Raw genomic sequence first — 22,983 nt, forward strand, 5'->3', positions numbered from 1 at the left:
TCGGTATCGAAGTCAAAATTCTGGTATTGTGACAACACCAAGGGAGAGGAAGTGGGGAGGGAGAGAGATGGGAGCAGGAAGAACAGAGGGAGGAACTTGAGCTGATAACAAAAAGATTAAACAGATTGGTTTCCCTTCCACAAGTGGTCTACAGTGCTGTTGTACATCAATAGAAGCGTGGGTGCTGGTGTCTATTAGATAAAGTATGTCATGATATTAACTTTGACTCCAAAAACCAACAAAGCTAAAGATATATTCCATCAGGAAAATTGTTGATCTAAAAAAAAAATATATTCTAAAAATGTAATGTGGTTTTCAAGCTGCTGAATCTGGTGCGTAAATGCAGCCAGGAGATGGAGACGTTTCAAAAAGGCCTAGCTTGTTCCGAGGCCTAGCTTGTTCCGAGGCCTAGCTTGTCCCGCGGCATCGCTAGCTAACATGGAAAAACATAGTCTAGGTAGCTAACGTCAGTCTTCTAACACGTACTACTATAGTTGAAACTGTTGCTGCGGATCTTGACTTTTCGGGACTCCTCTTCCTGAACGCTAAAGGTCCCGAAGCTTCTGCTCATGTGCAGTACTCTACTTAACACCGTCTCTACTCGTAGAGAACAGGCTACTCTGGTGAATGGTGCTCCTTTAATGATGTGAGATCAAAGTCTGCAAGATCACATAGTGATAGTATTCTTCATAACAGAAATGAATAAAAATGTATTATTTGTGGGGTGCTTATATTTGTTCTGTTACACACAAGTGTGTTTTGGAAATGTGTTTCTTGCATATCCCAACTCCCCCTGAGACACACCCACAGGGAATGGGGTCACGGCCTGGGTCACCGTTGTACAGCACTCCTGGAGCAATTAGGATTAATTACCTTGCTCAAGGGCACAGCGACAGGTTTTTCACCTTGTTGGCTCCGGTATTCGAACCAGTGACCTTTTGGTTACTGGTCCAACGCTACCTGCCGCCCCTGCCAAATGTAATTGCATAGTATACAGTTACTGTAAGACAAGAAACGCCACCTAATTTCTTATGATATTTCAGGATGTTGCCAAAACTCAACAGTGTTAAACTCAACTAGGCTATGCCTCTTTAACACAATCTGCTTCAAAATTTGCTCACTGTACTTAATTCAAAAAGACACTGTATAACTCAAGTTGATCTGAATGAATATTCCCATGAAAGTGATTGAGATCACATGGTTAATATGCAGATGCTGCATGGACATTTCACTGGTAAAACTTGAAGAATTTTCATTCACGATTTGACAGTGAGAAATGTGAAGGGAGAGTGACCACAGCAATGTGGGTATAAAGTAGAGGTAAAGAAACCCAGAGATTGGGATCTTCAGCTCTGGGGGAAGCAGAATCCAGGGGGGGGGGGGCGTTTACCTGCGGATCTGCAGCCTCTGACAAGTTAAAAAGCATTGGATTGTTGTCAGCATGGGTGAGAGTTTCATTCCACCATATAAGTCACATTGAGCTTGACTTTATCATTTGAACTGCCCCCCCATTGCAAGAAGCGACATCCCCCCCCAAAACACTATACAACACTTCTCCTAGCCTCCCAGCATGCTTTCTGTCCCTAACACTAAATAATAGAAAATTACATCGAAAATATTTTTAAACCAAACTAAATCAAAAAGCAAATCGGGTCTAAAAACTAACTGAAACAGATTTACAAATTAAAATCGAAAAACGAACAGTAGCCTTGGCGCGCACATGTAAAGTACTGAAAAATATATATATAAACACAACATGGAAAGTACTGAAAAATACAAGCGCATCATGTAAAGTGTTCATGAGCTGAAATAAAATATCCCAGAAATTCTCCATACACACAAAAAGCTTATTTCTCTCCAGTTTTGTACACATTTGTTTACATCCCTGTTAGTGAGCATTTCTCCTTTGCCCAGATAATCCAACCACCTGACAGGTGTGGCATATCAAGATCAATCATCCACCCGGACAGCTGATGAAACTGAGGAGTATTTGTCATGGTAATAAAGCCTTTTTGTGGTGGAAAACTCATTCAGATTATCTGGGCCTGGCTCCCCAAGTGGGTGGGCCTATGGATGTGCCCCTGCCCAGTCATGCGGGCGGTACGTAGCCTAGTGGTTAGAGTGTTGGGCCAGTAACCAAAAGGTTTCTAGATCGAATCCCCGAGCTGACAAGGTAAAAATCTGTCCTTCTACCCCTGAACAAGGCAGTTAACCCACTGTTCCTAGGCCGTCATTGTAAATAAGAATTTGTTCTTAACTGACTTGCCTACTTAAATTTAGGTTCAATATATATATTTTTTTATATATATTTTAAATGTGACATCCAGATCAATGTATTTCAAGTGACTGATTTTCTTATATGAACGCTAACTCAGTAAAATCATTGAAATTGTTGCTTTTAATATTTTTGTTCAGTATGGTGGTGCTGGTAGTCGTGGTTGTAGTCGTGGCCAATAGGACACAAAGCAGGCTTGTTGTCTGTGTGAGGAGTTAGTGTCCCTCTCCCCCACAGATAGTGGTCAGGCCAAGGCAAAGCAGAGTAGAGCTTTCTCTGTTCTTCTCCCCCACAGATAGTGGTCAGGCAAAGCAGAGTAGAGCTTTCTCTGTTCTTCTCCCCCACAGATAGTGGTCAGGCCAAGCAGAGTAGAGCTTTCTCTGTTCTTCTCCCCCACAGATAGTGGTCAGGCCAAGGCAAAGCAGAGTAGAGCTTTCTCTGTTCTTCTCCCCCACAGATAGTGGTCAGGCCAAGCAGAGTAGAGCTTTCTCTGTTCTTCTCCCCCACAGATAGTGGTCAGGCAAAGCAGAGTAGAGCTTTCTCTGTTCTTCTCCCCCACAGATAGTGGTCAGGCCAAGGCAAAGCAGAGTAGAGCTTTCTCTGTTCTTCTCCCCCACAGATAGTGGTCAGGCCAAGCAGAGTAGAGCTTTCTCTCACTAATATAACCTAATCCTGCCGCCTCCACACAGAGCAGCAGTTGCTAACCAAACAGCAGCCCACACCCTCCCCAAGGCCCCAGCAACCAGCCGCAGCACATTCCTCTGGGCTGACTAACCACACACACACACACACCCACACACACACACACACACACACACACACACACACACACACACACACACACACACACACACACTAAAAGCCCCGCACCCACTCAGCGCATGGAAGGAGCGTGGAGACCACTATTGGGGCACTCACACTTAATACCACGACCAGACCTGGCACAGCACACACACACACACGCGCGCACAATACCCATGATGCCCTCTGCTTGGACACAGAAGCAGTCAACAAGCCAAAAATGCAGATGACCCGGTGCCCACATACACTGGGGAATCGTCACACAAAACCCTCCTGGTTCTGGATGAATGAGGTATGGTGATGGTACACGCTGGAGCTACCAGGCAGAGCAGACAGGCAACACTGTCCATCTGTCCCCATCTGCCAAGACTACACACACACACACACCGAAGGAACAGAAAGAGAGATGTCTCAGACAGCAGTATCCACTTTCTGTCAGACAAATCAAACAATGACTTGAGTGAGCAGCCAGTGGTAATTACAGCACAGAGAAGCCAGACGCAGACAGACAAACTCTCAGTGAACCAGTGTGTATCACATCACTAGAGAACAATACAGTCTGGACTGTGACTCAGGTACCTGCTTTGAAATGTGAGGGTGTGTGGGTGTGTGTGAGGAGACATTTTGATGGCTCTGAGGGATCTGTCCCAGACAGATTGAGATTAAACACCTTTGTTGAGCGAGTCAACCAGAAAGTGTCTGTCTATTTTACTTTGTTTTAGTTACAGTGCTCAGGCTAGTCTCTGTCTGCTTGTTTTGTTTGTTTTTAGTTGCAGTGCTCAGGCTTGTGTGTCTGTCTGTTTGTTTTTAGTTACAGTGCTCAGGCTTGTGTGTCTTGTTTGTTTTAGTTGCAGTGCTCAGGCTAGTCTCTCTCTCTGTCTGTTCGTTTGTTATAGTTCCAGTGCTCAGGCTAGTCTCTGTGAGTTTGTTATAGTTCCAGTGCTCAGGCTAGTCTCTGTCTGTGAGTTTGTTTTAGTTGCAGTGATCAGGCTAGTCTCTGTCTGTGAGTTTGTTTTAGTTGCAGTGCTCAGGCTAGTCTCTCTGTCTGTGAGTTTGTTTTAGTTGCAGTGCTCAGGCTAGTCTCTCTGTGTGTTTGTTATAGTTCCAGGGCTCAGGCTAGTCTCTCTGTGTGTTTGTTATAGTTCCAGTGCTCAGGCTAGTCTCTCTGTGTGTTTGTTATAGTTCCAGTGCTCAGGCTAGTCTCCCTGTCTGTGTGTTTGTTTTAGTTGCAGTGCTCAGGCTAGTCTCTCTGTCTGTGTGTTTGTTTTAGTTGCAGTGCTCAGGCTAGTCTCTCTGTGTGTTTGTTATAGTTCCAGTGCTCAGGCTAGTCTCTGTCTGTTCGTTTTGTTATAGTTCCAGTGCTCAGGCTAGTCTGTCTGTTCGTTTGTTTTAGTTGCAGTGCTCAGGCTAGTCTCTCTGTCTGTGTGTTTGTTATAGTTCCAGGGCTCAGGCTAGTCTCTCTCTCTGTCTGTGTGTTTGTTTTAGTTGCAGTGCTCAGGCTAGTCTCTGTCTGTGTGTTTGTTTTAGTTCCAGTGCTCAGGCTAGTCTCTCTGTCTGTGTGTTTGTTATAGTTCCAGGGCTCAGGCTAGTCTCTCTGTGTGTTTGTTTTAGTTCCAGGGCTCAGGCTAGTCTCTCTGTCTGTGTGTTTGTTTTAGTTCCAGGGCTCAGGCTAGTCTCTCTGTCTGTGTGTTTGTTATAGTTCCAGTGCTCAGGCTAGTCTCTGTCTGTGTGTTTGTTATAGTTCCAGGGCTCAGGCTAGTCTCTCTGTCTGTGTGTTTGTTATAGTTCCAGTGCTCAGGCTAGTCTCTCTGTCTGTGTGTTTGTTATAGTTCCAGTGCTCAGGCTAGTCTCTCTGTCTGTGTGTTTGTTATAGTTCCAGTGCTCAGGCTAGTCTGTCTGTTCGTTTGTTTTAGTTGCAGTGCTCAGGCTAGTCTCTCTGTCTGTGTGTTTGTTATAGTTCCAGTGCTCAGGCTAGTCTGTCTGTGTGTTTGTTTTAGTTGCAGTGCTCAGGCTAGTGTTTCCTTGGCAGTATTAGGTTAAGCATTAAGCAAAGGCCCTAAAGCAACATCCAGGGTGGTCTGCAATACCTTTCATCAGTTGAAATCAAATGAAGCACAATGTATTTTGGTCCAGGGGTCCAGGCTAGATCCTCCCTGCCCATCTAATGGTTGAACCTTTTTAACTTTCAGTTAGTATTGCATCTTGGCTGAACGAACACTAGCCTTTTCCCAGTGTGTTTGGTGTTGAGACCTCCCCAGACGCAGACAGGCACACACACATTGTCTCTACTCCAGCTGTGCTAACTGAAACAGGATGTGTTTGCCTGCTGTTTTGAGCTGAGGGGAAGAGAGGAAATATCTAACTAGCTAGCAGGTGAATGACTGGCAGGGCAGGTGCACACACCCTTAGGATTTCCCCTAGACATGGAAGCTGTAAAGGTAGAGTTTAGGAAGTGTTTGGTATCATTTAGGCCTCCCCCCCCCCAATGTTTTGCTTGCTGATGCAGTGTCATTTACCAGGCGACCACTGACTGCATCCAGTTTGGCTGGCCACAAGCCTTTATGATGGGGGACACAATGCTTGGAGGGTGGAGAGGGGAAGTAGTCGGGGCAGGGGGACAGATGGAGGGGGGGAGGGGCAGCAGACACTCTGAGCCGCCCTGATCTATTGGGACAGTCTGTCATTCTTTACCCCCCCTTTGTCCTCCTCTCTCTCTCCCTGCTCTCTCTCTCTCCCTGCTCTCTCTCTCTCCCTGCTCTCTCTCTCTCTCCCTGCTCTCTCTCTCTCTCTCCCTGCTCTCTCTCTCTCTCTCCCTGCTCTCTCTCTCTCTCTCTCCCTGCTCTCTCTCTCTCTCTCCCTGCTCTCTCTCTCTCTCTCCCTGCTCTCTCTCTCTCTCTCCCTGCTCTCTCTCTCTCTCTCCTGCTGCTCTCTCTCTCTCTCCCTGCTCTCTCTCTCTCTCTCCCTGCTGCTCTCTCTCTCTCTCTCCCTGCTGCTCTCTCTCTCTCTCCCTGCGCTCTCTCTCTCTCTCTCCCTGCTGCTCTCTCCCTCTCTCCCTGCTGCTCTCTCTCTCTCCCTGCTGCTCTCTCTCTCCCCTGCTGCTCTCTCTCTCTCCCTGCTGCTCTCTCTCTCTCCCTGCTGCTCTCTCTCTCTCCCTGCTGCTCTCTCCCTGCTCTCTCTCGCTCTCTCCCTGCTCTCTCTCTCTCCCTTCTCTCCCTGCTCTCTCTCTCTCTCTCTCCCTGCTCTCCCTGCTCTCTCTCTCTCCCTGCTCTCTCTCTCTCTCTCCCTCTCCCTGCCTCTCTCTCTCTCTCTCTCTCCCCTCTCCCTCTCTCTCCCCCTGCTCTCTCTCTCTCCCCCTGCTCTCTCTCCTCCTCCCCCTGCTCTCTCTCTCTCCCCTCTCCTGCTCTCTCTCTCCCCCGCTCTCTCTCTCTCTCCCCTGCTCTCTCTCTCCTCTCTCCCTCTCTCCCCTGCTCTCTCTCTCCTCTCTCTCCCCTGCTCTCTCTCTCTCCTCCCCCCCTGCTCTCTCTCTCTCTCTCGCCCCCTGCTCTCTCTCTCTCTCTCGCCCCCCTGCTCTCTCTCTCTCTCTCGCCCCCTGCTCTCTCTCTCTCTCCCCGCCCCTGCTCTCTCTCTCTCTCGCCCCTGCTCTCTCTCTCTCTCTCGCCCCCTGCTCTCTCTCTCTCTCTCGCCCCTGCTCTCTCTCTCGCCCCCTGCTCTCTCTCTCGCCCCGCTCTCTCTCTCGCCCCGCTCTCTCTCTCGCCCCGCTCTCTCTCTCGCCCCGCTCTCTCTCTCTCCCTGCTCTCTCTCTCTCGCTCCCTGCTCTCTCTCTCTCTCTCCCTGCTCTCTCTCTCTCTCTCCCTGCTCTCTCTCTCTCTCTCCCTGCTCTCTCTCTCTCTCTCCCTGCTTCTCTCTCTCTCTCCCTGCTGCTCTCTCTCTCTCCCTGCTGCTCTCTCTCTCTCCCCTGCTGCTCTCTCTCTCTCCCTGCTGCTCTCTCTCTCTCCCTGCTGCTCTCTCTCTCTCCCTGCTGCTCTCGCTCTCTCCCTGCTGCTCTCTCCCTGCTGCTCTCTCTCCTGCTGCTCTCTCCCTGCTGCTCTCTCCCTGCTGCTCTCTCCCTGCTCTCTCCCTGCTCTCTCTCTCTCTCTCCCTGCTCTCTCTCTCTCCCTCTCTCTCCCTGCTCTCTCTCTCTCTCCCTGCTCTCTCTCTCTCTCTCCCTCTCCCTGCTCTCTCTCTCTCTCCCTGCTCTCCCTGCTCTCTCTCTCTCTCCCTCTTCTCTCTCTCTCTCCCTGCTCTCTCTCTCTCTCTCCCTCTCCTCTCTCTCCCCCTGCTCTCTCTCTCTCCCCCTGCTCTCTCTCCCCCTGCTCTCTCTCTCTCCCCTGCTCTCTCTCTCTCCCCCCTGCTCTCTCTCTCTCCCCCTGCTCTCTCTCTCTCTCTCTTCTCCTCTCTCCCCCCCTGCTCCTCTCTCTCTCCCTCTCTCTCTCCCCTGCCTCTCCTCTCTCTCCCCTCCTCCTCTCCTCTCTCTCCGCTCTCCTCGCCCTCTCTCTCTCTCTCCCTTCTAGCTCTCCTCCCCCTGCTCTCTCTCTCTCTCTCTCGCCCTCTCTCTCTCTCCCCTGCTCTCTCTCTCTCTCTCTCGCCCCCTGCTCTCTCTCTCTCTCTCTCGCCCCCTGCTCTCTCTCTCTCTCTCTCGCCCCCTGCTCTCTCTCTCGCCCCCTGCTCTCTCTCTCTCTCTCGCCCCCTGCTCTCTCTCTCTCGCCCCCTGCTCTCTCTCTCTCGCCCCCTGCTCTCTCTCTCTCGCCCCCTGCTCTCTCTCTCTCTCGCCCCCTGCTCTCTCTCTCTTTCGCCCCCTGCTCTCTCTCTCTCTCGCCCCCTGCTCTCTCTCTCTCTCGCCCCCTGCTCTCTCTCTCTCTCGCCCCCTGCTCTCTGTATGAGGACATGGCCGTTCTGTTATTGTAGATCAGTGCCTGTAGTTTAGACATTAGACACAGGCAAGGTAGTCTTTGTTGTGTTGCTAGACTGTAGTTAGTCATTATGAGGGAGCAGAAATAGAATATTTAGTCTAACTAGATTCTATATCAAAGCATAGCCTATAGGCTAGACCAACCGGGATTAGGATTATTAGTGAATAAACTGTCATTCATTTAAATATCTTAAATAAGTACAATGATGTATCCTGGTGGATGTTTTTCTTCCAGTCAAACTTCCTTTTGACTCACCGTAGCAGTGTGCTGAGTGAGTTGAAGAATTCTGTGGCCAAAGTTTTGGCCTTGGTCCACAGAGGGGTGTGTGTGTGTGTGTGTGTGTGTGTGTGTGTTCAGTGGCGCTTGGAGCACAGAACCGTAGCCAGTGTGTGACTGTTCGTGCTTCAAAGTGTTTGTTTTGCCCCCTCAGATTAGTGCAGCTCAGCCCGGGCCAGTCGGAGTCTCTGATCTGAGGCAGACATACACCCCACCAACCCCTTCAATCTGAGAACCCCACTCACACAACCCCTAACCCCTCCACCCCAGCAGCAGCAGCTGTACCACCCCTTCAATCTGAGAACCCCACTCACACAACCCCTAACCCCTCCACCCCAGCAGCAGCTGTACCAACCCACAAATCTGGGCCCTTCTCCATACTACACAAACATAGACAACACACACAACAGCAGGCGATGTGGGTGAGGCAGGGGGATTTAGGGTGCAGGTCTCCCATCTCCTCCAGGGTTGTGAGGGGGCTCCGGGTCAGTCTCTGTTGGAGACCACAGTACCCTCCACCCAGTTCCCCCAAAGCAAAATCTACTTAACCCTTTCCCTTTTCACATCAGTTCAACACCTACATTTAACCTCTCTTGGGGAGGTGGGACGGGAGGTTCATACTATTCATGATGATCTTCATCAGAAGGCACTTCCAGGAATCCCAAGTCCACAATAAATGTTGTTTTGTTCGATTAACCTGTTGGGGATAGGGGGCAGTATTTGCACGGCCGGATAAAAAACGTACCCGATTTAATCTGGTTACTACTCCTGCCCAGTAACTAGAATATGCATATAATTATTGGCTTTGGATAGAAAACACCCTAAAGTTTCTAAAACTGTTTGAATGGTGTCTGTGAGTATAACAGAACTCATATGGCAGGAAAAACCTGAGAAGATTCCTTACAGGAAGTGGCCTGTCTGACCATTTCTTGCCCTCCTTGATCATCTCTAACACAAACAGGGGATCTCTGGCATGACGTGACACTTCCTACGGCTCCCATAGGCTCTCAGAACCCGGGAAAAAGCTGAATGACGTAATTCCAGGCCCAGGCTGAAACACACTAGCGCTTTTGGCAAGTGCTCTATCAGAGGGCCATCAGACTGAGGCTCGTGCATGAGGGGATAGCATGCTTTTACTTTCACTCTCTTTGTATTAAAAAACGATTTCCCGGTTGGAATATTATCGCTTTTTTTACGAGAAAAATGGCATAAAAATTTATTTTAAACAGCGGTTGACATGCTTCGAAGTACGGTAATGGAATATTTAGAATTTCTTTGTCACGAAATGCGTCGCGCTCGTAACCCTTATTTACCCTTTCGGATAGTGTCTTGAACGCACGAACAAAACGCCGCTATTTGGATATAACAATGGATTATTTGGGACCCAACCAACATTTGTTATTGAAGTAGAAGTCCTGGGAGTGCATTCTGACGAAGAACAGCAAAGGTAATAACATTTTTCTTATAGTAAATCTGACTTTGGTGAGTGCTAAACTTGCTGGGTGTCTAAATAGCTAGCCCTGTGATGCTGGGCTATCTACTTAGAATATTGCAAAATGTGCTTTCACCGAAAAGCTATTTTAAAATCGGACATATCGAGTGCATAGCGGAGTTCTGTATCTATAATTCTTAAAATAATTATGTTTTTTGTGAACGTTTATCGTGAGTAATTTAGTAAATTCACCGGAAGTGTTCGGTGGGAATGCTAATCACATGCTAGTCACCTGCTAATGTAAAAAGCTGGTTTTTGATATAAATATGAACTTGATTGAACAGACATGCATGTATTGTATAACATAATGTCCTAAGATTGTCATCTGATGAAGATCATCAAAGGTTAGTGCTGCATTTAGCTGTGGTTTGGGTTTATGTGACATTATATGCTAGCTTGAAAAATGGGTGTCTGATTATTTCTGGCTGGGTACTCTGCTGACATAATCTAATGTTTTGCTTTCGTTGTAAAGCCTTTTTGAAATCGGACAGTGTGGTTAGATTAACGAGAGTCTTGTCTTTAAAATGGTGTAAAATAGTCATATGTTTGAGAAATTGAAGTAATAGCATTTCTAAGGTATTTGAATAACGCGCCACGGGATTCAACTGGCTGTTGAGTAGGTGGGACGCAAGCGAGCGTCCCACCTAGCCCAGAGAGGTGAAATTCCATAATTTATGTCCAAATAGCTCCTTGTTGTTTGCGCGTTCAGTAAGCTACTCCAAGTGTAGGAAGCGCGGCCAAAATGTCACGACGAAAAGTAAAAAAAAGTTATATTTACGTTCGTTCAAACTTTTTATAGCATCAATCTTTAGGGCCTTTTTAACTTCAATAATATTCCAACCGGACGATTCCAGTGTCTTGAAAAACGTTTTGGAACACAGCTACCCCTCAAGTGAACGCGCGCCAATGAACTCATGTGCTTTCCTGAGTCAACAACTTCCAACTTACTCTGTTCGCTCTCTGTTCACCATAGACGCCTCAAACAACTTTCTAAAGACTGTTGACATCTAGTGGAAGCCTTAGGTAGTGCAAAATGAACCTTAAGTCACTGTGTTCGATAGGCAATGACTTGAAAGGACTACAAGCGCCAGATTTCCCACTTCCTGGTTAGATTTTTCTCAGGTTTTTGCATGCCATATGAGTTCTGTTACACTCAGACATCATTCAAACAGTTTTGGAAACTTCAGAGTGTTTTCTATCCAAATCTACTAATAATATGCATATTCTAGTTCCTGGGCCAGAGTAGTAGGCCGTTTAATCTGGGTACGTTTTTCGTCCGGCCGTGAAAATACTGCCCCCTACCCAAGAGAGGTTAAATGTCCACATTGTAAACGGATTGTAAACAGTCGCGCTTTATTCAAATGCCTGAATACATTCTGCAAATGGTGGAACAGGCTACATCTGATAACGTAACTTAATGGTAGTAGCCAACTGCTGTAGCCATCTAGCCAGCTGACCTCTGTAACTAGCCGGCAAGCCAGCAAGTAAAGCTAAAGGGATTGCAAACAGGTTAGAATAACTCTAGCCAATGCAACTTTTATGGGCCTAGATCCGTCTTTTCAAAGCTGTCTTCGTATTCTGATAGCTGAAGTGGCATGTACGTGTTGGGTGTATACCAGGCTATACTGTAACGCTGCTATAGGCCTAGCTCTACAGGAATGGAATCAGGACCGCTGTGGGGCTAAACATGAATAACCCTGCTCCATTAGCTAGGCCTAGCTCTACAGGAATGGAATCAGGACCGCTGTGGGGCTAAACATGAATAACCCTGCTCCTAGCTAGGCCTAGCTGTACAGGAATGGAATCAGGATCGCTGTGGGGCTAAACATGAGAACCCTGCTCCATTAGCTAGGCCTAGCTGTACAGGAATGGAATCGGGACCGCTCCATTAGCTAGGCCTAGCTGTATAGGAATGGAATCAGGACTGCTCTGGGGCTAAACATGAATAACCCTGCTCCATTAGCTAGGCCTAGCTGTATAGGAATGGAATCAGGACCGCTGTGGGGCTAAACATGAATAACCCTGCTCCATTAGCTAGGCCTAGCTGTATAGGAATGGAATCAGGACCGCTGTGGGGCTAAACATGAATAACCCTGCTCCATTAGCTAGGCCTAGCTGTATAGGAATGGAATCAGGACCGCTGTGGGGCTAAACATGAATAACCCTGCTCCATTAGCTAGGCCTAGCTGTATAGGAATGGAATCAGGACCGCTGTGGGGCTAAACATGAATAACCCTGCTCCATTAGCTAGGCCTAGCTGTATAGGAATGGAATCAGGACCGCTGTGGGGCTAAACATGAATAACCCTGCTCCATTAGCTAGGCCTAGCTGTATAGGAATGGAATCAGGACCGCTGTGGGGCTAAACATGAATAACCCTGCTCCATTAGCTAGGCCTAGCTGTATAGGAATGGAATCAGGACCGCTGTGGGGCTAAACATGAATAACCCTGCTCCTAGCTAGGCCTAGCTGTATAGGAATGGAATCAGGACCGCTGTGGGGCTAAACATGAATAACCCTGCTCCTAGCTAGGCCTAGCTGTATAGGAATGGAATCAGGACCGCTGTGGGGCTAAACATGAATAACCCTGCTCCTAGCTAGGCCTAGCTGTATAGGAATGGAATCAGGACCGCTGTGGGGCTAAACATGAATAACCCTGCTCCTAGCTAGGCCTAGCTGTACAGGAATGGAATCAGGACCGCTGTGGGGCTAAACATGAATAACCCTGCTCCTAGCTAGGCCTAGCTGTATAGGAATGGAATCAGGACCGCTGTGGGGCTAAACATGAATAACCCTGCTCCTAGCTAGGCCTAGTGACTCACCGCTTCTCACTAGTTTTCCCCCTAGATACACTCTAGATCAGTGGTTCTTAACCTGGGTTCGATCGAACCCCAGGGGTTCGGTGAGTCAGTCTCAGGGGTTCGGCGGAGGTCAAGACACACACCCGACTCATATGATTCGTGATGACACGCCCCGCTTGGCCACGACGAACAGAGAACGATAACTTCGCAAACTTTCCCCTGCTGGACGACTGTGTAAGTAAGATCGAAGATGTATCTGGAATCGGAGACATTTCTGTACCCGCGGAACTGAAGCAAGCAATTGCCACGCACTTAGATGAGCTTGCAAAGTCTCTCGACGGATACTTCCCTACAAGAGAGTCATATCCAGCATGGGTGAGACAGCCGTTCACATTTAGTGTTGAGACAACAGATGTCAATGATGAATACCTCGATGAAATCATTGAAATTCAGCAGAGCCAGGTTCAACAGCAACTCTTCAGAACAACAACGCTCTCAACGTTTTGGTGTCAACAAATGGTAACGTACCCTCTTATTGCTAAGAAAGCTCTGGAGATTTTCATACCGTTTGTTACAACATATCTTTGCGAGCAATCCTTTTCGAGGATGCTGGACATAAAAACGAAGAAAAGGAACAGACTTTGTTGCGAAAATGACATGAGAGCGGCACTTGCCAAGGTGAAGCCGCGCATTTCTGAACTGGTCTCTGAAAGGCAACAGCAGAAGTCACACTGATTTGCAGTAAATATTCATTATTATGTTTTTGTTTTTGTGTGAAAATCATGTTTTAATGGTTTTGTTCTTTGAACACTGATGTTGATGCACGGTTCATTTTGTGCACCAGTAAAATATATACTTATGTTTTGAATTTTATTTTTCCAATTAAGAAGGGTTCGGTGAATGCGCATATGAAACTGGTGGGGGTCAGTACCTCCAACAAGGTTAAGAACCACTGCTCTAGATAGCCTTTTGAAAGTAGGCTGGTGGAAGGTCATGTACTTGTTTACCCAGTTTCTGTCACTGTAATGATATTACTGTTGTATATGGTCTGCCCCCCCCCCCCCCCCCCCGAGAGTGTCAGTCAGTGTAACTAGCCTCAGTCACACAGCCATACCTAGGGCCTGGCAATAACTGTTCTGCTGGCCTGGGTCCATGGAGGGTTTGGACTCCGGATCCTTCCTCAACCCATTTGGTGTTTTCCATTCCCCAGCACCCGATCCATCTTTCATGTCTTGTCAGAGTTATAGCCCACCACCGCCGGCAGGGCATACGAGGTCAAGCCGTTCCCCCACAACCACCCTGGAACATATTTGAAACACAACGCGCTCCACATACTCATAAAGCATATTTGAAGAGTGTGAGGTTGTCTGGGGCTCGGTCCCTCCAACAACATGGTAGTCACTCAGGGACGGTGGCATGTTATGAATGGCTGGGGATTGTTCTGGGCAACGTTTCACTCATTTCTATCGCTGTGGTAAATGTCTTGAACAGTGACTCAGTGGCTGTATGTGAAGTTGTTGGCGTTTTTGTCTAGGGCTGGTGGTACGGTCCCTTCCTCCCTCCCTGGACTGTGGAAGTGGGATCCCTCACGTTAGAACACCACATTAAGTCTGCGTCTGAATCTGTGTGTCTTGTGTTTCCTGGACCTGAGTTGGTCCAGACCAGAAAGCTGAACGTGGGTGCAGTGATGAGAGTAGTGTCCCAGTGAAGGACTGAGTCAGGGAATGGGCAATTCCAAGGTAACAGAATTACGCAGAGACTCTGATTTTTCACTTTAAAATGTATGCCAAACAAAAACTATTGATTTTCAAAGTTTAACAAACCATACAATTCTATGCATAAAGACTACTTTTAACAATTACCATAGTGAATAACACTAAAAACATTTACTGGAAATGACGGTAAAATCTCCCTCTGGTTTATTCTGTTACCAAGCGTTGTATCTGCACAGTTCTGCTGTAAATGTGGTTTTGCCACACACTGTAATAGTTTTGGTGAATAGGATGTTTTTGTCTGTTCCATGTTCAGTGTCCACCCCCAGCCTAAACCACAAAGGAATACACCCACTGTAGAGCATGGGCCTGAGACACAGTTACATCACCTCAGCCCAGTCTGTACGCACGCACGCACACACACACACACACACACCAAACCTGGGTTTCTATTTCTATTACTTTTCAATACATTTCAAAACAGTTATTCAGATAACCTTTTATCTAGTTAGTTTTAGTTTTAAAAAAACCAAGTAGTTGAATATTGGAATGTATTTGATACGCTTTTTGAAAATACTACACTGACTCAAATACATTCCCAAGCCTAACCTTTACCCATAACCCTAAAACTATACCTAACTCCTAAACCTACCTGTAACCCATAGCCTTAATTATAAACCTAATTTAACCTTAAATGTAACCCCTAAACCTAAAATATAATTTTTCCTCGTGTGGACCGGAAAAATGTCCCCACTTATCCAAATGTTCCTTATTTTACTATCCTTGTGAGGACTTCTGGTACCCACAAGGATAGTTAAACACACACACACACACACACACACACACAACAGGAGAGAGTGAGCTGAGCTAACCCAGCCCACCATTAACCTTAATTCTTTATGATGGCCACAGGACTCACTGATGTGCAAAGCCCCAGGAAATGGCTGCTCGTTTATGGGCTGTGGCAACAGCAACCCACTGACTCCTTTTCAGCCAATTGGGGCTCATAAAAGGGGCCCTTGCCCTGTGCCATGCGCTGTGTGAAATAACTTTTTGTTTAATAAGAACCGGAGGATGTGTTTGAGTAGGACCGAGAGCTCGTCGGGAGAGAGAACTGAATGCTCTGTGTGACAATGCAATTTCTGATTAGGGACTGTATGTTATAGATTTTCTGCTGTTGGACACACACACACACACACAGACACACACACACCTAGGTTTTCATGGTTTAATTACTTAGTTTGGTTTAAGGCAACATTGTTGAATCCCAACACACACACACACACACACCTGTTCTCCTCCACCACACACAGGGGGATTCTGCTTGTAACATCCCCCCCTCCCCTTTCTCAAAATGCCAAGACAGTGAAAAGCTGTTATGAAATATTAAAGGCCCTGATGTTTTTCCCTCCGGAGGCACAGTAGTTGGCTGAGACGAACACACACGCGCTCAGTCTGGCTGAGTACCACTGAAGGCTCCTCCAATCACATTACAGCATGGAGCGTTGATACGGTGAGGTCACTGGTTAGCCGGCCAGACTCCTCGTTGCTCCACTGAGACTCTCCTGCTGACCTACAGGCTTCTAAAGAGCTTAGTGGGGGACCAGGTTGAACCCTAACAGGGAGAAAAATCATAATCGGTCGACCTCTAGTTTTCAACGCCGATGCCGATTATTGGCTTTTTTTTATATATATATTTGTAATAATGACCAATGAACACACATTTTAACTTAATATAATGCATAAATAAAATACATTTAGTCTCAAATAAATAATGAAACATGTTCAATTTGGTTTAAATAATGCAAAAACAGTGTTGGAGAAAAAAGTAAAAGTGCAATATGTGCCATGTAAAAAAAGCTAACGTTTAAGTTCCTTGCTCAGAACATGAGAACATATAAAAGCTGGTGATTGATTCCTTTTAACATGAGTCTTCAATATTCCAAGTTAAGAAGTTTTAGGTTGTAGTTATTATAGGACTATTTCTCTCTATACCATTTGTATTTCATATACCTTTGACTATTGGATGTTCTTAAAGGCACTATTGTATTGCCAGCCTAATCTCGAGAGTTGATAGGCTTGAAGTCATAAACAGCTCTGTGCTTCAAGCATTGCTAAGAGCTGCTGGCAAACGCAGGAAAATGCTGTTTGAATGAATGCTTACGAGCCTGCTGCTGCCTACCACCGCTCAGTCAGGCTGCTCTTTCAAATATCAAATCATAGACTTAATTATAATATAATAAACACACAGAAATACAAGCCTTATGTCATTAATATGGTCAAATCCGGAAACTATTATTTCGAAAACAAAACATTTTATTCAGTGAAATACGGAACCGTTCCATATTTTATCTAACGGGTGACATCCCTATGTCTCTAAATATTGCTGTTACATTGTACAACCTTCAATGTATGTCATAATTATGTAAAATTCTGGCAAATTAATTACGGTCTTTGTTAGGAAGAAATGGTCTTTACACAATTCGCAATGAGCCAGGCAGCCCCAACTGCTGCATATACCCTGACTCTGCTTGCACTGAAGGCAAGAGAAGTGACACAGGTTTAAAAAATATATACTTGTGTTTTGATTTTAAGAAAGGCATTGATGTTTATGATTAGGTACATTGGTGCAGTGAATCATCACCCGTTTGGCGAAGTTGAAGTAGGCTGCGATTCGATGATAAATTAACAGGCACCACATTGATTATATGCAACGCAGGACAAGCTAGTTAACCTAGTAATATCATCAACCATGTGTAGTTAACTAGTGATTTATGTTAAGATTGATTGTTTTTTATAAGATAAGTTTAATGCTAGCTAGCAACTTACCGTGGCTCCTTGCAGCCACCAGGTCCTTTTGATGCTGCACTCACGTAACAGGTGGTCAGCCTGCCATGCAGTCACCTTGTGGATTGCAATGTAATCGGCCATAATCGGCGTCCAAAAATGCAGATTACTGATTGTTATGAAAACTTGAAATCGGCCCTAATTATTCGGCCATGCTGATTTATCGGTCGACCTCTAAAAAAAACATCACCAGATTCACAGAAAATATATTACATAGGATGACGAAACAATACTCCAAGCCGCAGCTCCATACTCCTTGTCAAATATAGAGAACTGATAGTGTATACTGGTTGTTGGATTGTCATAGGGTCCTTGGGTGTCTTTTGAACAAATAAATGGATTCTTCGTTTCTTACTCATTTGTAGGAAGAAGGTTGGTCCAAATTAGATGTTGGGTATTATATTTACTGAATATTATCTGAATCCTGTCAATTCAAATGGCCAATTTGGTTGCAATCAATTAGCTGAATTTCTCTGCGATAAAATGTTTCAGGAATGGCAATCTGTTTCTAACTACAGAAACTATTTCAGAACAATCTGAGATGGTGGGTGTCATGGCTGGCTGAAATGACATGAAATGACCTAATGTTCTCTCATTGTTTGCTTTGGACCATCAGCAGGATAATATCTCTTTACCAAGATGGTAATAATTCACGTCAGAATTTCGGCCATGTAATTGCAACCAGAGAATTAACATTAAAGTTACAAAAAATGTGAAATTCAGTCTTGATGAATCAGCTGCACATTTCATAACCCCCACCACAAGGTTTCCTACTAATAACAAGCTGAAAGCCATGTGTAGCTTCTCCTTTTACACTTCCTGTCTCTGAGTTAGTGATATCATTGCCACTATCATTATTAGACCTAAAACCCTTATCACACAGCTCTGACCCATGACAATAAGGGGTTGTATTAAACCAAACATTCACAAGCTGTGGTGTGACTGCTGTGTAGTTTGATTTTATACGCTGTGAAGATGTCTTTCTGACTGTCTGAAATTCTATGAAGGAACATTTTTGATTCCATTGGTAGTGGTTTGAATGTTTACATGGTTATAATGGAATCATTTTTGTTCAGTTCAATTCAAGAGTGCAGGCTGTTTCCCCTACATGTACCCTGGCTGAGTGGTCTACATGTTTCATTGACAACAGATGGCCATGGGGAGAAACCCTGTCACTATTGTAACCTAGTAACTGGTCTTCTGTGGCCTAGACAGCCTCCCTCTGCTACTGGGATCCTAAATCAGGGTGCATCAGAATGAGACAGAGCAACATGAGCATATTTAATACATGTTATATAGTCACCCCAGGGATGGGCAACTAGCGCCCCCCCCCCCTTCTATAATAGATATATCTATATCTCTCTATATATATCTATCAGTTGAAGTCGGAAGTTTACATACACTTAGGTTGGAGTCATTAAAACTAGTTTTTCAACCACTCCACAAATTTCTTGTTAACAAACAATTGTTTTGGCAAGTCGGTTAGGACATCTACTTTGTGCATGACACAAGTACATTTTTCAAACAATTGTTTACAGACAGATTATTTCACTTAGAGTGAATTATATCACAATTCCAGTGGGTCAGAAGTTTACATACACTAAGTTGACTGTGCCTTTAAACAGCTTGGAAAATTCCAGAAAATTATGTCATGGCTTTAGAAGCTTGTGATAGGCTAATTAACATAATTTGAGTCAATTGGAGGTACCTGTGGATGTATTTCAAGGCCTAACTTCAAACTCGGTGCCTCTTTGCTTGAAATTATGGGAAAATCAAAAGAAATCAGCCAAGACCTCAGAAAAACAATTGTAGACCTCCACAAGTCTGGTTCATCCTTGGGAGCAATTTCCAAATGCCTGAAGGTACCATGTTCATCTGTACAAACACTGGTACGCAAGTATAAACACCATGGGACCACACAGCCGTCATACCGCTCAGGAAGGAGACACGTTCTGTCTCCTAGAGATGAACGTACTTTGGTGCAAAAAGTGCAAATCAATCCCAGAACAACAGCAAATGAGCTTGTGAAGATGCTGGAGGAAACGGGTACAAAAGTATCTATATCCACAGTAAAACGAGTCCTATATCGACACAACCTGAAAGGCCGCTCAGTAAGGAAGAAGCCAGTGCTCCAAAACCGCCATAAAAAAGCTAGACTACGGTTTGCAACTGCACATGGGGACAAAGATCGTACTTTTTGGAGAAATGTCCTCTGGTCTGATGAAACAAAAATAGAACTGTTTGGCCATAATGACCATCATTATGTTTGGAGGAAAAAGGGGGAGGCTTGCAATTCGAAGAACAGCATCCCAACCGTGAAGCACGGGGGTGGCAGCATCATGTTGTGGGGGTGCTTTGCTGCAGGAGGGACTGGTGCACTTCACAAAATAGGTGGCATCATGAGGCAGGAAAATTATGTGGATATATTGAAGCAACATCTCAAGACATCAGTCAGGAAGTTAAAGCTTGGTCGCAAATGGGTCTTCCAAATGGACAATGACCCCAAGCATACTTCCAAAGTTGTGGCAAAATGGCTTAAGGACAACAAAGTCAAGGTATTGGAGTGGCCATCACAAAGCCCTGACCTCAATCCTATAGAACATTTGTGGGCAGAATTGAAAAAACCTGTGCGAGCAAGGAGGCCAACAAACCTGACTCAGTTACACCAGCTCTGTCAGGAGGAATGGGCCAAAATTCACCCAACTTATTGTGGGAAGCTTGTGGAAGGCTACCCGAAACATTTGACCCAAGATAAACAATTTAAAGGCAATGTTACCAAATACTAATTGAGTGTATGTAAACTTCTGACCCACTGGGAATGTGATGAAAGAAATAAAAGCTGAAATAAATAATAATTTTCTATTATTCTGACCTTTCACATTCTTAAAATGAAGTGGTGATCCTAACTGACCTAAAACGGAATTTTTACTAGGATTAAATATCAGGAATTGTGAAAAACTGAGTTTAAATGTATTTGGCTAAGGTGTACGTAAACTTCTGACTTCAACTGTATATACTACATTACTGAAAGTATGTAGACACCTGCTAGTCCAACATCTCATTCCAAAATCATGGGCATTAATATGGAGTTGTTCCCCCCCCTTTGCTGCTGTAATTGCCTCCACTCTTCTGGGAAGGCTTTCCACTAGATGTTGGTACATTGTTGCAGGGACTTACTTCCATTCAGCCACGAGCGTTAGTGAGGTCGGGCACTGATGTTGGGCGATTTAGATCTGGCTCGCAGCCAGTGTTCCAATTCATCCCAAAGGTGTTCAATGGGGTTGAGGTCAGGGCTCTGTGCAGGCCAGTCAAGTTCTTCCCCGCCGATCTCGACAAACCATTTCTGTATGGACCTCACTTTGTGCATGGGGCATGCTGAAACAGGAAAGGTCCTTCCACAAAGTTGGAAGCATAGAATCGTCTAGATTGTTATTGTATGCTGTAGTGTTAAGATTTCCCTTCACTGGAACTAATGGGCCAAACCATGGAAAAACAGCCCCAGACCATTATTCCTCCTCCACCAAACTTTACAGCTGGCACTGCATTCGGGCAGGTAGCATTCTCCTGGCATCCGTTAAACCCAGATTCGTCCGTCGGACTGCCAGATGGTGAAGTGTGATTCATCACTCCAGAGAACGCGTTTCCAATGCTCCAGAGTCCAATGGTGGTGAGCTATACACCACTCCAGCTGACGCTTGGCATTGCTTATGGTGATCTTAGGCTTGTGTGCGGCTGCTCAGCCATGGAAACCCATTTCACGTAGTGTATAAAATTGCACACTCTTCTCTCCGGACCAATGGTAGAATGTATATAATTGTGGGTGGGGAGGGTGAAATGTTTTTGCCTATACTCAGTGTATGGGGTGGGATCTTCTCTGTACACTCGCAGTCGTGAGATTGTGAACTTACCTTTTTGGAGTTGGCCTGCTTGGCCATTTTCAAGAACAGCAAACTATTCAAGCAACGTGCCAAAAGGCAAACAAGTTGATGAACATAAGTCCAAAGCAGTAACAACAAAACAAACCTCTCTCTGTCTCTTGCAGGTCTCTGGATGGACGGTTACAGGTGTCCCACAGGAAGGGCCTCCCCCACGTCATCTACTGCCGTCTGTGGCGCTGGCCCGACCTGCAGTCCCACCACGAGCTGCGGGCCGTGGAGCTCTGTGAGTACGCCTTCCACACCAAGAAGGATGAGGTGTGTGTCAACCCCTACCACTACCAGAGGGTGGAGACACCAGGTACGAACAACTGTCCCCTTTCATTAAAAACCACCAGAGCTTCACTCAGCTTCACCTCAGTAGCATGTATTCATCTTGTAAATGTATTGGCTCTGTGCCTACTACTAGTTTGACAGGTGTGAGAGGCTCAGCTCTTTTACGTTTTCACAAATGACAGTTGAGGCTACCTATACCTTTTAGTGTGTTAGAGAAACAATGCACTGTGTCTGTGCATTTGTGTTCTTTGTGTTTCTGTGTGTATGTGATTTGTGTCTGTGTGTGATGTCTAATTGTGTTCTTTCTGTTTGTGTGTGGTGTCTAATTGTGTTCTTTGTGCTTTTCTGTGTGTGGTGTCTAATTGTGTTATTTGTGTTTCTGTGTGTGTGGTGTCTAATTGTGTTCTTTCTGTTTGTCTGTGTGTGTGGTGTCTAATTGTGTTGTTTGTGTGTGTGGTGTCTAATTGTGTTCTTTGTGTTTCTGTGTGTGTGTGTGTGGTGTCTAATTGTGTGTGGTGTCTAATTGTGTGTGGTGTCTAATTGTGTGTGGTGTCTAATTGTGTGTGTGTGTGTGATGTCTAATTGTATTCTTTGTGTTTCTGTCTGTGTGTGTGTGTGGTGTCTAATTGTGTTTGTGTGTTTGTGTGGTGTCTAATTGTGTTGTTTGTGTGTGGTGTCTAATTGTGTGTCTGCAGTGCTGCCTCCTGTGCTGGTTCCCAGACACACAGACATCCCCAGTGAGTTTCCTCCTCTGGACGACTACAGCCACTCCATCCCAGAGAACACCAACTTCCCCGCCGGCATCGAGCCACAGAGCAACTACATACCAGGTGACATATCAGTCATATAACTAGTGAGACACGTCTACATACCAGGTGACATATCAGTCATATAACTAGTGAGACACGTCTACATACCAGGTGACATATCAGTCATATTATTACTGAGACAAGTCTACATATCAGTCATATTACTGGTGAGACAAGTCTACATATCAGTCATATTACTGGTGAGACAAGTCTACATATCAGGTGACATATCAGTCATATTATTGCTGAGACAAGTCTACGTATCAGTCATATTATTGCTGAGACAAGTCTACATATCAGGTGATATATCAGTCATATTATTGCTGAGACAAGTCTACATATCAGGTGACATATCAGTCATATTATTGCTGAGACAAGTCTACATATCAGTCATATTACTGCTGAGACAAGTCTACATATCAGTCATATTACTGGTGAGACAAGTCTACATATCAGTCATATTACTGCTGAGACAAGTCTACATATCAGTCATATTATTGCTGAGACAAGTCTACATATCAGTCATATTACTGGTGAGACAAGTCTACATATCAGGTGACATATCAGTCATATTATTGCTGAGACAAGTCTACATATCAGTCATATTATTGCTGAGACAAGTCTACATATCAGGTGACATATCAGTCATATTACTGCTGAGACAAGTCTACATATCAGTCATATTATTGCTGAGACAAGTCTACATATCAGTCATATTATTGCTGAGACAAGTCTACATATCAGGTGATATATCAGTCATATTATTGCTGAGACAAGTCTACATATCAGGTGACATATCAGTCATATTACT

At 45.4% G+C, this 22,983-nt stretch overlaps 1 protein-coding gene across 1 annotated transcript in view; it reads left to right on the forward strand.

The window, feature by feature from the left end:
- The window catches only part of LOC115166794 (mothers against decapentaplegic homolog 3), a 60,247-nt gene that overhangs the window by 8,131 nt on the left and 29,133 nt on the right, over nt 1-22,983 (forward strand). The window contains exons 2-3 of the mRNA XM_029720600.1: nt 21,195-21,388; nt 22,059-22,193. Coding sequence (XP_029576460.1) covers nt 21,195-21,388; nt 22,059-22,193 — 329 coding nt within the window. The remainder of the gene's footprint in view (nt 1-21,194; nt 21,389-22,058; nt 22,194-22,983) is intronic.

Source organism: Salmo trutta, chromosome 29 (genome assembly GCF_901001165.1).
Source record: "Salmo trutta chromosome 29, fSalTru1.1, whole genome shotgun sequence".
Taxonomy (NCBI): domain Eukaryota; kingdom Metazoa; phylum Chordata; class Actinopteri; order Salmoniformes; family Salmonidae; genus Salmo; species Salmo trutta.